Source organism: Lagopus muta, chromosome 8, assembly GCF_023343835.1.
Source record: "Lagopus muta isolate bLagMut1 chromosome 8, bLagMut1 primary, whole genome shotgun sequence".
Taxonomy (NCBI): Eukaryota; Metazoa; Chordata; class Aves; order Galliformes; family Phasianidae; genus Lagopus; species Lagopus muta.
The window spans coordinates 21,634,845-21,650,812 of NC_064440.1; the positions used below are offsets into that span (position 1 = coordinate 21,634,845).

At 36.4% G+C, this 15,968-nt stretch overlaps 3 protein-coding genes across 5 annotated transcripts in view; 2 read left to right on the forward strand and 1 right to left on the reverse strand.

The window, feature by feature from the left end:
* The window catches only part of PJVK (pejvakin), an 18,588-nt gene continuing 2,620 nt past the window's right edge, over positions 1–15,968 (forward strand). Inside the window, exons 1-8 of one of the 3 annotated variants that reach the window (XR_007378588.1) lie at positions 1–211; positions 2,499–2,694; positions 4,256–4,397; positions 5,084–5,201; positions 6,927–7,031; positions 8,329–8,639; positions 10,061–10,192; positions 13,336–13,601. Coding sequence is in view for 1 of the 3 variants with exons in the window: in XM_048953153.1 (XP_048809110.1) it covers positions 1–211; positions 2,499–2,694; positions 4,256–4,397; positions 5,084–5,201; positions 6,927–7,031; positions 8,329–8,630 (1,074 nt within the window). In the remaining 2 variants the exon portion in view is untranslated. Of the gene's footprint in view, positions 212–1,062; positions 1,161–2,498; positions 2,695–4,255; positions 4,398–5,083; positions 5,202–6,926; positions 7,032–8,328; positions 8,640–10,060; positions 10,193–13,335; positions 13,602–15,968 lie in introns of those variants that run through there. The other 2 variants (XR_007378589.1, XM_048953153.1) reach the window with 2 other exon arrangements.
* FKBP7 (FKBP prolyl isomerase 7) lies at positions 10,280–14,905 on the reverse strand. Its single transcript, XM_048953157.1, has 4 exons — positions 14,416–14,905; positions 13,610–13,761; positions 11,024–11,157; positions 10,280–10,713 (listed from the first exon to the last, which is right to left on the reverse strand). The coding sequence occupies exons 1-4, from the start codon at positions 14,712–14,714 to the stop codon at positions 10,552–10,554; spliced, it is 747 nt and encodes a 248-aa protein (XP_048809114.1). The 5' UTR covers positions 14,715–14,905; the 3' UTR covers positions 10,280–10,551.
* The window catches only part of PLEKHA3 (pleckstrin homology domain containing A3), an 18,024-nt gene continuing 16,899 nt past the window's right edge, over positions 14,844–15,968 (forward strand). The window contains exon 1 of the mRNA XM_048953154.1: positions 14,844–14,956. Coding sequence (XP_048809111.1) covers positions 14,917–14,956 — 40 coding nt within the window. The 5' untranslated portion in view covers positions 14,844–14,916. The remainder of the gene's footprint in view (positions 14,957–15,968) is intronic.

Consider the following 15,968-nt stretch of genomic DNA (forward strand, 5'->3'; position numbering starts at 1 on the left):
ATGTTTGCTGCTGCAACCAAAAACTTTGTTAAACAGGTTGGTGACGGAGGAAGACTAGTGCCAGTGCCCAGCCTCAGTGAAGCTGATAAGTACCAACCTCTCAGCCTTGTGATTAAGAAAAGAAAATGTTTGCTTTCGAAAAAATCTAAATTTGCTTCAACACCTTTCACGTTAAAAGACATTCTTGAAGGGGAGAAAGAAATTTCTGCAGGTAAGTTTTCCATTTATCTTCAAAGCAGAAAAATGCATGTTTTCCCATTTTTTTCCCATTATTACATGCCAGTTGTTGTGGTTTCATCTGTGTAGGTAGCATAATGGTTCTTCAGTACATGTGTAATAAAATTATTTTGCTTAGTCATTTAATAAATACTTAGGAAAAAAAAGTGTATTTCAGGCTGGTTAAAAAAGAGAAGACTTTCAGGAAAATTGAAAAAAAAGTTATATTTTAAAAAAACCCTATTTTTTAACAGATCCCGTTGAGCCTTGTGGGTTGTCTTTTTTGCACAACTCGCAATCTATATGTTGATGTATATTGATTATTTGCTACTTAACGTTTGATTTTAATTTTCACCATTCTGCTATAAACTCACATTTGAATATGTAGCACTGACGTAAGCTTGGCAGCTGTTTCATCTTAGTGATCTTGTGTGTTGAACTGTGCTTTGAGTAAGCAGAAACATTTGGCGACAGCAATCTAACAAGTAATAGGTTTTCTATAAGCTTTTTTTTTTCCACGTTTTTAAATATGAGAAAAATTTTACAGAGTTTAACTGCGTTTGTCTTTTCGGTGCAAAATCAGAAAGTTTTAAGTTTCCTTGAGAAGTAGAAGATATAAAAATTGAGCTATACTGCCTGCATTTTCTTTTACATTCCTTTAAAGAGTCCGGGCAATTTATAGCTACATGATATGCTTTTCTGAAAAGTATTTAATTGCTTAATTTTATTTATTTTTACAGCATGTTTTAATAAAGGTATTTAATTGCATTACAAATGCATAAACTAAAAACTCTACTAAGAAGAAACAGGACAGGAAGACAGAAATGTCTGCTGACCCCACAGAGAAGTGATTGCAGGATGCAAACAAGATGACGAAAATCCCATTCGTCTTGCATTCAGGACAAGTCAGCAAGTTTGTCCTGAATGGAAGAAAAAAAAAAAAGGTAGAAAAATTCTCATTGAAGAAGGCAGAGGAAAAGGTTGCGAAATCTCATGACAAAGTCTTTTCTGTAAAGGTTAGATGTCATATGGAGAAAGTATTGTCCTTTAATGTGGACAAAGAGAACTGTAATTGAATTTCCTTTTTTTTGTGACAAATACAAGCATTGCAATCTTTTTAGCATTATGAAAAATATAGGACGGGTTTTTTTGTTAAAGATACAGACAAACAGGATTAATTCTAGGTGACTTTCTAATGTCACTTTATTCTAAAAGCTCCAAAGAATAAGAAAAATAATTGGCTGCCTAATTCCCTGATCTATCTGCCCTCTTTGTATTAATTTGGCAGGCAACCAATGTGTTCTAATAGTTTTCTGTTAGTGTACTGGAAACATGTTTAAGGTTATGAAGAAAGCATTATAAAAATGTTTTGGTACCTATCCTGTTGTTGTATAATAGATTACCAGAAATGTTTGAATGAATTAGAATTAATCTGTTATTTTCCTTCAAATTAAACTGGTACTCTCCAAAATCTCTAGGGACACATGGAAACATGGCAAGATTTTTTAGGTAACAGCTAAAAGGCAAAATTAATGTTACTGGCAGACCTGTGTTTCAAAAATTAAAATCAGTGTAAGGCTAACTTGTTTTACATCCAGAAACTTTAAGAACTCCCTAACATTGTATTACATAAGAAATATGTAAATGTAAGGCCAAAAAAAAAAAAATCCCACCAGAACACAACAACAAAAACTTAATTCTACAAGTTAGAAAGGAGGAAAAATTGCCTGTAATTGCCTGTGTATAACAAGTCTTTCCTATGAGTTGTTAGGTACCAAGACGTGATGTATCAGCTGTGTTACCTTTCTCTTTATTCCGAATTTTCACATTGTATGCAGTCTTCACTATGTCATTTCCTTTGTGTTTCAGAGCCTTTGTCAATGCACTCAGAACACACAGATTCTGTTTATCCTGTCTCTCGTGATATAGGAGAGTAACGATAAACACAGAAATGTAGAAACAGCCCTAATCATAATTTCATGCTTAGGCTTACCCCATGTGGGAGCATGGGCACAGTTCTCCAAATAAGTAGAGAGATGCCTGAGTTCCTGCACACTCTCTTTCTATTAGTCATCAGTAGTAATGCTGATAAATAAGAACAACACACAGCTGTGAATTTTTCATCAGAATAGCGGAGTACGAACAGTACACTTCATTCTCTTCTTTACACTTATTCTATATAGTTTTCAAACAATCAAAATATTCTGTTAAAAGAATATAATGCTTTGTTAGAATACTATGCTCAGATCTTCATCACACAACAGTTACCTTCTTTTACTCAGGTGTTTCATCCTACCAGTTGCTCAACTATGAAGACAAATCAGATGTTTCACTCAGTGGTAGAAGAGGAAATCAGATAATCAACGATGTTGGTTTTGATGTTGCTGGATCAGATTCTATTGCCTTTAAAGCTTCATTTGGCATAGTGACCAAACACGAGGTTGAAGTACCGACGCTGCTTAAAGAACTTACTACAAGGTTGTATTATGTATTTTGGTTCTGCAGTAATATTTCATACAATTAGGTTGCTTTTCTGAAGAAAATATATCAATACAGAAATTGTTAGATTTTGATTATTTTTATGCAATCAGTAGTAGTCAAAATCAACTGTTTTCCAAATTCTTTAACTATCTGTCTAATGAATCTCAGGTCCACCACTTAAATTAGATGCATGACCTCCTGTATAACACAAGAATATAGTTTACCTGAATGAATTATTTTTTGAATTATAATGCATCTTTCAAGGAAAAAAAAAAAAAAAAAGAATTAGAGTAAGGAAGAGTCCACCAAGGACTCAATGTTATTCCATACTATTGCAAATTTGAAATTGACTTCAAATGACATTAGCCATCTTCTGCTTTTGAAAGTAGGTTGATTGCTATGTTGTTGTCTGATGAACTAAAGAGATGTATGTTGCCAAAATTATTTCCAATATTCAAGATTTTATTAGGTTATTCCCAAAACTTTTATTTTAAAAGAAAATACATCTATTTGATTGAGTTTTTAATAATCTTCTGCTGGATTGCTATAAATGTAGGCTTTTTCTCCAAAACTTTTGTTAGCTCTTAACACTGAAAATGCACTCGGTGGTACTGTAGTGTTGGCACAAATGGGTCTTTTTCTAGGTGATTGTTTCTAGTTTATATTCCAGTGACTGTCCCTTGGCCACAGTGTCATCCCAGTTAATCCCAATATTGCAACCTAGTAAAGTATTCACTATGCTTGGTGTGACATTTGGTGTTTTCAAAGATGCTTGTTTCCTAGTAGTTATTTACCAAGCAGTGCATGTCATTTGGTATTCATTACCTCTCTTATTCTGTACCTAGCTGCTACCATAACTTGAGCTGGAGTTAGTGGGAGAAACTGATCATAGTCTTCCAATAAAAATATAAGACTAAGAGCTAGTCTCTTTGGAGATTCTCCTAGAAAAAAAACATTTGATGATTGTTCTGTATTTATAGTTTATGCAGTATGTTGCAGTTACAATTGATACCTATTAGTTAGCTAGTTTTTAATTCATTTAGATATGCCAGATTCTACAGGTATCACTTTAAATTTCTGAAACAAACAGTCACTATCACAAGCTTTTATAGAAGCCCTAAGATAAAGCATTAAAACTATTATTTTTACTAATCAAACTCGTAACTACATTTTAAAAAGATGAATATAATTAATATGAGACAGTAGGATTATATCAACCTGGAAAAAAAAAAAAGCTACTAATTAGGGTGTGTTGACACCTCCTTAATGTCAGTAAGTACAGTATCAGCCTTGAAATTTTCCAAGATATCCCATGTAACTTAATACTTGTATATTATTAGCTTTCTTTGAATCTTCTGGTGACTTTGTTTCCAGACACTGAAAATCAGCATAATCAACGTGAAGTTCCCAGAAACCTTCTCAGTCAGCTCTCTTATAGCAATGAGACAGAAGTTATGGTGATTTTTTTTAAACTGACTTAAAGTTCCTAATTATGCAATAAGGTTTGTTAAATGCTAATAATCTCTGAATTTCCTCTTTGTCTCTCACTTGATTTTAGAAAAATAAACTTTGATCATTGTCTAGTCCATCAAACAAGAAAAAGTAGGATGGAGATTCTGTGTGTAGTCATGGAAAGCATTAGGACAACAAGGCAGTGCTCATTAACTGTTCATACTGGGATGCGTGGAGAGACTATGAGGGTATGTATGTTTGACAAAGTTCTGTAATTTAAGTGAAAAGTCAAACAGCAAGCTCATTTTTATAGATTGGCTGGATTTGATTACATTTTTACTGAAGTAAACAGAAAATTCTGAAGAGGAAATGAGGTTTATTGCACTGATATAAAGTGAATGAGAACTTTGGTTTTTTTTTATTCACGTTGCTTATGTGGGGGATAGGAAAAGCATGGAAGGATGGATAGACAGTGAGCCGTTTCTCTGGTGAAGTCTTGGCAAAAATTTGGAAATTCCTTCTTTTTAGTTTGAATGTTTGAGAAACATGTAACCTATCCTTCCCTACTGGATTGATCTTCTGTAGCTTGTTACAGCTTTGGGTTGTGACTATTTCAACAGTTGGCTCTTACTCCCTGCCCAATTTCTCCCTCTCTTCTCTCATCTATATGTTTGAATAATTGAGCTTTCAAATCTTCTGAACTTTGCCCTTTTTTAAGTCATCCACATGATTTTCAAAAACTAATGCAAGTTAGATTATTTTCTTTGTATAAATATAGCATTGATTGGAGGAAAAAAAAAAAAAACACCTTTATTTGTGAAATTTGATCCTCAAAGATTCCTCCTGGTAATGTAATTTTCAGTATGTACATTTAAGGTATTATTTTGCTTAGTTTTTCATTTTGAATTTTTTCCTTTGATTTTCAAAACTATAGTTTCACATAATTGAAGACCAAAATAGTAAAGGACGGGACAAAGCCATTGTTTTTCCTGCACATACAACGATTGCTTTTAGTGTATTTGAACTTTATATTCGTTTGGATGGGAATTTTGGTAAGTCACTTGCATTACAGTTAGTGTCTGCAACTGGTTATAGTAGTTTTACTTTCTAATACAGTTTCCTTGCTCTTGATATGCACAAACCCAATTCCATAAAATGGGTATGCTTTAATTTTATGCACACAAGTAGTCTGACTTTCTAAGGGAAGCAATTACTTAAAAGGTAAACAGGATAGTTACAGAAAAACAGTTTGTCATGAAAAATTTTCTAAAAAATAGTAGGAACTTTATTATGATGATGACTTTTCCTTCCCACACATTGCTCCATTAGCAAGGAACAAAATATCACTTGCTTTCTAGCCTTTAAAGACTATCTGATCACTTTTGTATAAAAAGGGAAAGTAAGAGATTTAAATAAAGAAGAAAATGTGCAGGACTTTTAAATGAAATGAGGAATTTTGTTTTTGTTTCTGGGTCTTTAAGTTCAGTTGGATACATTATTATCTATATGGCTAACTGAAGATATTTAAAGATATTTACGAATCACAATTACTGAAAACAAATGCGAAAAATGTATGCAGCTCCAGTAAGCTTTTCTCATTTTTAGGGAAGTGATGAAGTTTGTGTTTGTTATTGACACTGAAGCGTAGCCTGTAATGGTAGAAATGTTGTTTCAAATAAATAATAAATTTGATTTTAGGATTTGATCTAGTACATGGTAATACCACATAATGTTAGATAATGTTTCAAACACCAGATTTACCTGTACATAAATGCCAGGATCTCTGCAGGAGTCACAAGGCTGTTTCAGGAATTGCTTGACTCTGATTAAGATTGTGGCTTTCTTTAAATAGCAAGATAAAAGATTAGGGAAGTGAACTGTACCACTGCAGATCTAGACAGCAGTATCTGCTTTTGAAGTTGCAAGTATCTTTTAGCACATACAGATTTTACATTCCAAGACAGAAATTCTGCATTTTAAAGGACTTTTTTAATGAGCTGTGAGATACCTCTTCCATTTTGTAAAAACTTCAAATACAATCCCAACTGTGCACAGTTACCTGATTGCAAGTATGAGATACGCAATGCAGTAGTTCTTTACATTCACTTCTGTAAATCTCAATATAATTTTCCAATTTTTAAGTGTTTTGTTTTACCTTTATGCAATGGTAGAAACATGCAAAAATAATGTTCTTGCTGAAGTTGGGGAAATGATGAATTAAGAGGGTATTTTTAACTGCGTAATTAAAAAAGAATTATCAGTTGAGGTTTGGCTTTTTTCAGTTTCATGCAGTCAATTATCCATATATTTTACTTCTGAGGTTTTCTTGCAATTTATGGATGGAAACTAAAGTGATACTTTGAATTCAAAAAATCACTTTTGTCAGCTGATTCTGCATTGGAAGAGAGAATGATAAAATTCACAGCCTCACTTAGAATTCTTACTTTAATTTCAAATGAGAGATCTCTGTAAAGGGATGTTTCTTTCAGATACAGGAGTTCCATTAATATGATATTGGCTGTCTTAATTCCTTAAAACGTGCAGAAACTCTGAGATTGTAAGTTGGAAGCCACCAACATGCAAAAATTTCCACTGATGCTGTATGATTTGATTGTGCTATTACAGTGTACCGATTTGTATTAGCAATTAACATCAGCACAGATGAATTTAATCCCACTAACTTTATCAACCTATTATAGATTAAGGAAAGAATATTAAATTGTGTTGTGTAGCTTTCCTATTGCATTCTTCTAAAAGCTTACATTTAATTTTTACAGAACTGTGTGTGACTCCAATTGCAAAGGGGGGATTTGAAAAAGAGAAATCTGGATCATCTTCAATGAACAAATTAAGGAGATTAAAGCATAATCTCTTTCATCGAAGTATGTCTTTTGTTAATGTATGAAAAGTGTATTTTTGGTTTTAGTTGGTAAAATGGACATTTTAAGAGGAAAATTTTAATGCAAAATATACCTAATAAATTCCTTCCAAACAGAAATGATTTTCAAGTAATTAAATTCATACTGACAGTCTTTTTTGTAAATAAATGTACAGGTATTGCTATTCATTAAAACTAAAGATTTTAATTTATAGCTGATGATGAAGTAATAATCTGTTAAGATTAAAGTTATTTCATGTTTTCACCACTTACATGGAGTATTCAAGTCATAATTTATAAATAATATCTCAGCTTTATGACAAAGTTTAGGTACGAAGCAATATTAATTTAAATATTAGAATGTACTCTTTAGGCTGCATCATCACATGACAGGGATATTGGCAAGAGACCACTGTAGTTCTCTTTTCTTGTTCTGATGTGAACACAACCACCGAAAATAGTATCACTTTATGCAGGCTGATTTCTTTTGGACACCTCTAACTCTATGCTACTCAAGTTTGGGAACTTCTTGTAGTCAGTGTAGAGCAAGATCCTCTACTTTTAACAACCTTGGTCTAAGTATTGAGGAAGGCTGTAAATCTGAAAATGAAGAGCACCAGACACATCCTTCTAAGGGCTGCTCTGTACGGATGTTCTTGTTCTGTTGTATTCCATTCTTGATCAAAGAGCTCATATGGCCTAAACCTTCAGTTGTGTTTCAGTCTACCCTAAAGGAACCGATCTTCAGTGGGCATGATACACCTCACTCTCTGTAGCTGCCTAGAAGTTGGTTATCCAACCTAAACTCATTACTCCCTGAAAAGAGAAAAGATAAGTAGTTTTCAAAGCGACTTTCTTCTGGGATGTCTGGATGCTCAGAAATTTGCTAGGAGGTCAGCACGGAAAAAAAAAAAAAATGGAAACAGAAGAAACAATTTTTAGGAAATAAATTCAGGAACAAAAATAAAAATGCTAAAACAAGAAAGTGTGCAGCTGTGTGGTAATCGGCACTTATTTTTCACAATCTTGTATCGTGACCTTAACTTCTAGAATCATTTGTATATAAATATTTCTACTATGCAAGTCATATTAAAAAAAAAAATTCTAGTTTCTGCCAGCGTCTTTTGTGAGATTAAAGGGAAGTTTTCACCATCCAAGGCTTTTGATGGGAAGTGATCTATGGTGCAGCATGTTTAGAATGGATTCATGAATCAGTTGTTATTTCTACCAATTGATTCACAAATTGTTTTGTAAACACTTCATAATGTAATGACAAATTTTGTGTGTGCATTCTTTTTCAGATAAAAGAATAGTGAGTATCGTCCCTAGCTCTGATAGTTACTTGGAGGACCTTTTTACCGACTACTATGAGAAAGCTGCAAGCATGACTGATCTCTCTACAAGCTATCTCAGAGATGGGGCTCATGTCCGAATTAATTTACTTAATAACAACATCCCCAAAGGTCCTTGTGTTCTTTGTGGAATGGGAAGTTCTAAAAGAGAAACAGTCTATGGATGCCTAGAGTGCTCTTTTAATGGACAGAAGTATGTACGACTGCATGCTGTGCCCTGTTTTGACCTCTGGCATAAAAGAGTGAAGTAACTGCTGTAGGTAAGTGCCTGTTGTTACAGACATGGGCATAACTGGGTGCCACAAAGTTTTCAGAGTTATTACATGTGACTCAAATGGTTTAAATGCAAAATAGTGGAAGTGCAAAATATTTTATTACACTATTATTTTCAACTTATTTGGTTCACGATGATCATAATTACTTGAGAATGTTCCACTGCATTCCCTGACATTTTGCTTTTCATCTTTCTAGTACCTTCACACTTCATTATCATAGTGGAAGATGTACTTTTAAAATGAATTTTAATAATGTCAAAATATATACTATAACTTACCTATAAAGTTGTTTACACAAACTTGTTTTGAAGCCTCCAAATGTTGCCTTTATCTACACTGGCATATAATTGTAAAATGAGAATATTTGTTAATAATTTAGTGTTCTCATGAATGTTTAATTGAAGTATCAGATTAAAAAACATGCTGAAACTTACTTAGCTCAGTCTAATGTTTCATTTACAAAAGGGAACTACTAAAACGGGGGTTAGGAGTTTAATATTAGGATGTCATTACTAAGAAGTACCAGCCAGCATACAAGGTATGTTTGGATTTCAGGTTACAACTGCTCTTGACTTTCACACATTTTATGTGTTCAGAAAAAAATGTTTAATGGAGAAAGCTTAGGAAATTTAAGGTAACAGAACTAGATCCTTCCAGCTAGACTTCAGGCTGAAGTTTTTTTAAGTAGTTCTCAACCACAAGAAATAAACTGTTCTTTAGAATATATACTCCAGGGGGCACTACACAACAGCGTCCAATGCAGAGACAGGGAGAATGGTTGATTTGTGTATAGTTCAAGCTTTGCCATTGCTATGTTGAAACAGGAAAACAAAATTTGTACATTTTGATTTGATTTTAAGCGTAATGATTTTAAGCGTAATGCCGTATGTGGAAGTTTTGTTTCTTTGCCTGGGCTGCCATTTCACTGTGTGTACACCTGATTCTTCCATGTTGAAATAAATGGTAATTTGCTATCAGTAGAAAAGTGTGATATACAAGTGTTATGATGACGGTTCCATAAGTAGGTAGAATAACTGTGTATAAACTATAGGAATATTGACTTTATTAACTATGAGAGTACTGTATATTAACTATCACTGTTTCTTCTTTGTGTTTTTTCCAAAGTGAGGGAATCCAGACGCCCAGATAAATACTTATGCTTATACAGGAGTACCTTCTATTCTCTTTCATCTCAAATAAAACATGGCATTATAAGTTTCTAACTTTTAGCCAGTTTATTGAGCGGTTTTAGCAAATTTACTGTAGTCAAGGTTTAAAATCCCCTTAAAAATACTGTATATTCATAAATGCCGAACTTCAACACAAAATGACTATAATATTAAGTTGATTTAACATTGATAAACATTTGTATTTTTATCTTGAAATTTCAATTTCTTTCTTTTAAGGTTTTTTTTTTATAGATGAAAGTGCTACAATGGCCTAAAAGCTATAGAAAGCCTGCAGTTACCTTCCTGGGATTCTGTTTTTCTGTTTGGACTTAGAAGTATTCATTAGGAATTTTCTAAATATGTCAACAGGTACTGGAACAATTTTTTTTTTTTACTGATGAGACAGAAACAATCATTTTGATCAGCATTTTACACATTGAGCAACACCAGTAATCAATTGTGTAGATTAGGAAATGATAAAGGAAAAATAAAACTATGGATCTTGGTGTTTTCCAATTTTATTTATTTTGTAACATCTAAAACATTTTATTAGCTAAATGTTAAAAGTAGTATTTTACAGTCACCTTAGAAATAAAAAAGATGCCACTATAAAAAAAAAAAAAAAAAAAAAAAAAAAAAAAAAAAACAGAAAAATATTCTGTAACAAAGTATTACTTTGGATTTTTTTAATTTTTTGTCCATAAAACAGCCAAAGAGTTGACAGGTAATTAGAGTTCATCATGCTGGTAGACATTGTACTCCTTAGCTGATATGAAGCCATCTCCATCATGGTCATTCTTCTTAAATATATCAGCTAAAATTTCATCATGGACTGAGGGATGACGTTTTTTGCCATCTCTTGCAAATTCTTCTTTCAAATATTGACTTATCTGGAAGGAAAAAAAAAAATCAACTATTGTGGCTTTTATACCTGAAAACTCAGCAGCTATCTTCAAGAACACTAGGTTATACGTGTAACTATGACTGCAGTGTAGGCATGTCTGAAGTCACTTTCCTACTATGTCTGGTACAGATTAGTAGAGTAAAGCAAATGTCAGCATGACAATGTATAGTTGGTTTAAGCATACAAAAGCTTTCCATAATGAACTGCATCAAAAGCAGCTCGTGTAAGGATAATGTTATGATAAAAGTATCTCCAAAGTTTATAAATACAATCCACTCAACATTATGTCAAATTACCTCGAGTTCGGAGAGCTTCTTGTCACTGTCCTTGTCTATTTGATGAAATGCTTCAACACTACGAGGTCCCTTATTTACTGCATAAAGTTCAATCTCAAAGATGAGTGTTGCATTAGGTGGAATCTTGCCCTGTGCTATGAATAAAAGAAAAAGCACATTTAAGAAATGATAATGAACATTCAGTGATTGCATGTATGGTAGTACATACATTGCATGTATGGTAGTACATTCAGTGATGGCATGTATGTGCACGTAAATTTTCCTATTTTTTCTTACAAAAGACAGTGTTAATATTCAGATTAAATGCTTGATTTAAATATTACACAGCTAGACTTATCAGTTCATGTTCTGGCATGATGCTGGTTCAGCCGGTCATTGTGTTAGAGAAACTATTTTGAGAGAGACTTGAAAACAATATACTTCTCTGAAAATTATACTGTTCATACCATATTTTCAAAAATGAGGATGTAGTCAACTTTGAAGAGTGATTCTGCATCATGAAAAACAAATATTTCTGCTGTTCTCACTGTTTCATATACTGAGGCTTACTGAGAGATCCATTCTAAGATGTATGTATTAATTTATTGATTTATAATATATGCATATAGTACTAGACCAATGTTTTATACATTTTCTGTCTGAAGAAACGAGCAGGTAATATCAGGTTTAACAAATTTACTATGAATTATACCTATGATTAAAGGACACTATGCAAAACAGTGAGTTAAATATGCATCTCACTAGGAAGAAGCAATAGCATGTAATTCATCCGGTTCACATTTGAAAACCAAAACAACCCCCAGAAAACCTCATAACCCAAAAAGCCCTAAAGAACCACTGGAATATTTTCTCTGGTCCCTAGACAAAAACACCAAAACATGTTAGACAGTATTATTCCTGTGTCAAAGCATTTGCCTATTAACGTAAGGCATTGTATCATGCTTATGGCCAAAAAAAAGGAACTGAAGCAGACCGGAATAAACAGATCAGGTCTGAAAGCAAAGCCAAAAAAGCTTTTAGAAACCATGCAGTTTAATATTAAAATGTGAACATGCAAGTTGCTTCTATTCATAGCCAAAGCTAGTGTGCATGACTTTTGACAGAATGTTGTGACCATAAACTGAAGAAAAGCTAAATGTACTTTGCTTATAAGAACAAGGCAAACAAAACTATTACTTACACTTCTCATCTAAAATATCGATGTTAAAAATCACAAGTTTTAAAATTCAAAGACTTTAATCTTAAAAGCCTGAACATGTAGAAGTTTTAAATATAACTGGATATATACCACTGTTTATATATGACTTACCAAATAACAATATTAGTCTTCAGTGCCAGTATTTACGAATATACATACCGACAAAGGAAAGATATGTAAAGATTTAGAAAGCCACATGCATGTTTTCTAACTCAAGATTAGGCAGGCATCTTCCACAACATGCAGGAATGCGCTGAGACAGAGACAGGTGTATTTCAGAAACAGAACAGTTTCTTGATGTGCTACCTAGAACAAACAGTTAATGGTAGTATTAGATTAAAAGAATGTATTTTTGTGTCAGTGTTTCTCTTTGTTGCAAGACTTGCTCATTAAACATTATGCTCAAGAGGTAAAAATTTGATCCTACTAAACTTCATTGGCTACAGTGGATTATACCAAACACGGAACTGATGCATGAGATTCTAACACAGTAACATTTACCAAATAATTAATATACATCAGAAGTTGCATTTTCCAAAAAAACTAATACACCCAAACCAGACTGCATTTATTTACAACTGAGTACAGAAACACTACATAAAAATGACTAGAAGTCTCTTTTATATTTAAAATCATAAATTCAAATCAGATTTTATGCATTGTATTGATGCAATTATTAGACTATGTGATGATGTTGTGCATTAACTATGCAGAATGTAAGCAATCTTTTAAACAAATGATTTCCAGTTAAATTGACTTAGTGTATGAGCTGGATTACATTCTGTTTTGCTCAGAAGAATTTCATTAAGAGGCTAAAGCTAGTAGGACTGAATTAATAGAAACTAAGTATGAATAGAATATAATTTCAGGTTGGATCATAGGAAAAAATTCCTCTCAGAGTGGTGAGGCCTTGAACAGCTGCCCTGTAAGTAGCAGTCTGTGTGCAGATGTGGCACTGAGGGACATGGCTTAGTGGGCATGGTGGGTTGATGGCTGGACTGGATGCTCTCTGTGGCCCTTTCCAGCCTTAATAATTCTATGGTAATATAGTAAGACAAAATGCATATATGAATCATGGAGATCTTACTCTGGCTGTATGTTTTTGGTATTGCAGCAGTGCTCACAAAACCAAGACAGGCGGCATGTACTGGGAATTCTGATGCAAAATGCAGAGCTTTGGTGGCAGTCTGTGAAAAGAACTGCTTAAATCAAACTGGAATTAGCAAAATTAAGCCGTGCTGCTCCAGTCACCTGAAGTGTTCTACAAAATTAATAAAGCACCAACTCTTAGTCATTTACAATACTGTTTGCACATTAGAAGGTAAATAAAACAGAGCAAAACAAAAAAAAAAAATTAGTTTTTAAACTTTTTTTTTTTTTTTTTTTACCATATCCTTGCTGTCCATATGCTAATGATGGAGGGATGACCACTTTCCGTTTTTCTCCAGGACACATATTCATCATAGCAATATCCAACCCCTTTATGACTTGTCCAACACCCAGAACGAACCATTTTGGATGACCATCATTTTGCGTCCGACTGTTAAAAAAATTAAGTGGATAACAACAAATTTAGCATTTGTATAAATTTTTAAAATTACTTTATGTTATCAGTCAGTGAAAGCATGCATTACATTATTAGATGATCTCTGAGGTCCCTTCCAACCCAAAGCCATTCTACGATTCTATTATTAAAACAGAAGAACGTTTAAATAGTAATAATACCTTAAGTATAATGCTGTTTTTCTGCTACGTTTATAATTACACGTGTAAGAGAGCTTTTGTGTTAAGAATGTTCACTCCAATGGGGGGAAAAATGCAAGTAAAACAGTAGTTAAATGTAGGGTTAACTATGATTTTTTTTTTTTTTCTTAAATAATAGAAGGGGAAGGATGAACTGAGGCTGGGTCCTAATTTAGGCCACTGCCTGTAACATCTGTCAAAACACGGGCGAGGGCTGACGCTGAGGGAAGGCTTCCCCGAGGCAGTTTGGGTCAAGGAGGAAAGCGCTCGCAGCTGCAGTCTCATTGTCGGCCTGGGCCGACCAGCGTGCCTACCGCTTCCCTTCCCGCACCCTCGGCACTTGGTACATACAGGGTGAAGGAGCCTGAGAGGAGGAGGAACGCCGCTGCCGGCCGCTCCCGTGCCCGCTGCTCGGGGAAGGCCGCGCCACGTCCACCGCCGCCGCCCCCACCTGCAGTAGAACTTGGAGCCGTTGCTGGCCAGGAAGCCGTCGTAGTGCGCGTTCAGCAGGTCCCCCTTCTTGCTCTTGGGGCTGCAGGCATCGGGGAGGTGCAGCACCTCTATCTTCACCTCCTCCTCGGCCCGCGCCGGGGCCGCCAGCAGGGCCAGCGCAGCCAGGAGCAGACTCAGCCTGCGGCCCATCGCGTTTCGCCGGCGTGGCACCGCGGCCGGAGGGGCGGAGCCTCCCGTCCGGGTGGGAGGGCCCAGGAAGCAAAACGGCCGTGAGGGAGCGGCCACGGAACCGCGCATGGGGAGCGCGGAGCGCCCCGCCGGGCGGGTGGCGCCGCCGGGGCCGGCGCGGGCCGCGCCGCTTCTGGACTGAGCCGAGCTGGGCCGGGCGGCTCCGCCTCCGCGCGAAGAGTAGCGGCGAGCCGAGCCCCGGCTCCGCGGCGGCGCCCGCCCTTTCACCAGGCGGAGCGGGAGGATGCGGCCCGGAGCGGAGCTCTGAGCGATGGAAGGAGTCCTGTACAAGTGGACCAACTACCTGGCGGGTAGGCGGCGGGCCGGGCCTGCGGCGGCCTTTGGAACGGCCGGGCCTGCGGTGCGGGGCTCTGGGCCTCGGCCCGGGGGGGGGCTGGGTGTGGGCCCCGGCGTCGCGCCCTGCCTCGTGCTGGGCGGAGGGCTCCGGCTGCGGGGCTGACCCCTGCGTTTCGATGGGGGCTCTGGCAGCTGGGCGGGGAGCCTCCGTCCCGGCGTCTCGTTTTCCTAGCTCGGACGTTGCTCTTTCCGTCTTCATGAAAAATGGCTTTTTATTCGCTGCGTGCGGATCTGCTGGGTGGTGTTGCTTGCTGTTGAGGGCTTGTAGAATGGTTCGAGTTGGAAAGGACCTCTAAGATCATGTAATTCCAATCCTCTGCTATAGGCTGCGATACTTCCCTGTAGCCCAGGTTGCTCAGTTGCCATCCAGCCTGGCCTTTAATCCTTCTATGGAAGGGGCATTCACAGACTTACTGGGCAACCTGTTCATAATCAGGTAGGGTTGCTGGTAATCTTCTGTGCTAAATGTTCCTGAAGTCTGAATTCTCCTAATTGGGTTTTGGATGTTGGTTTCTAAAGTCTCTGCTTCTCTGTTCTAACTAAAACATACGAAAGCTGGAGTTCAGGGTAAGATATGCAGGAGTTGCATCTGTAGAGCTGCTGTGGAGAGAAGTGCACCACAGATCTGCATTATCTGTGTTTGCTGTCTGAAAGCGCAGCGTTGTTTGCACCATCCTCCCATAACAGAGACGTCATCTCTGTCTGGAGATAGCAGTGGGTGGGCTGCACTTTCAAGGTGCAAAATATTTTTTTTCTAGTGCTGTAACAGAACTGATTCTGCCTGTAGAGTAGGTTGTGCTGGATCCCATGCTGTGCCTAATCAAGCCTCATCTTGGCAACCATTGACTTCATTGCCCTCTCAGTCTCCTGGTCCTTGTGTGTGCTGTTCTGCTTCAGGGAATTGAGTTTTTAGTGTGGAGTGGTGCAAAGCTATGAAGGCTTAGAAAACATGATACCTTGTGGTGT

Excerpts from the sequence above, each read along its gene's own strand:
- FKBP7 (XM_048953157.1), bottom strand. The coding sequence starts at position 14,714 with ATGCGCGGTTCCGTGGCCGCTCCCTCACGGCCGTTTTGCTTCCTGGGC. Across the intron at positions 13,762-14,415 it reads GGCTCCAAGTTCTACTGCAG|TCGGACGCAAAATGATGGTC; the intron begins GTGGGGGCGGCG and ends TTTTTTTAACAG. Across the intron at positions 10,714-11,023 it reads AGAAGCTCTCCGAACTCGAG|ATAAGTCAATATTTGAAAGA; the intron begins GTAATTTGACAT and ends TTTTCCTTCCAG.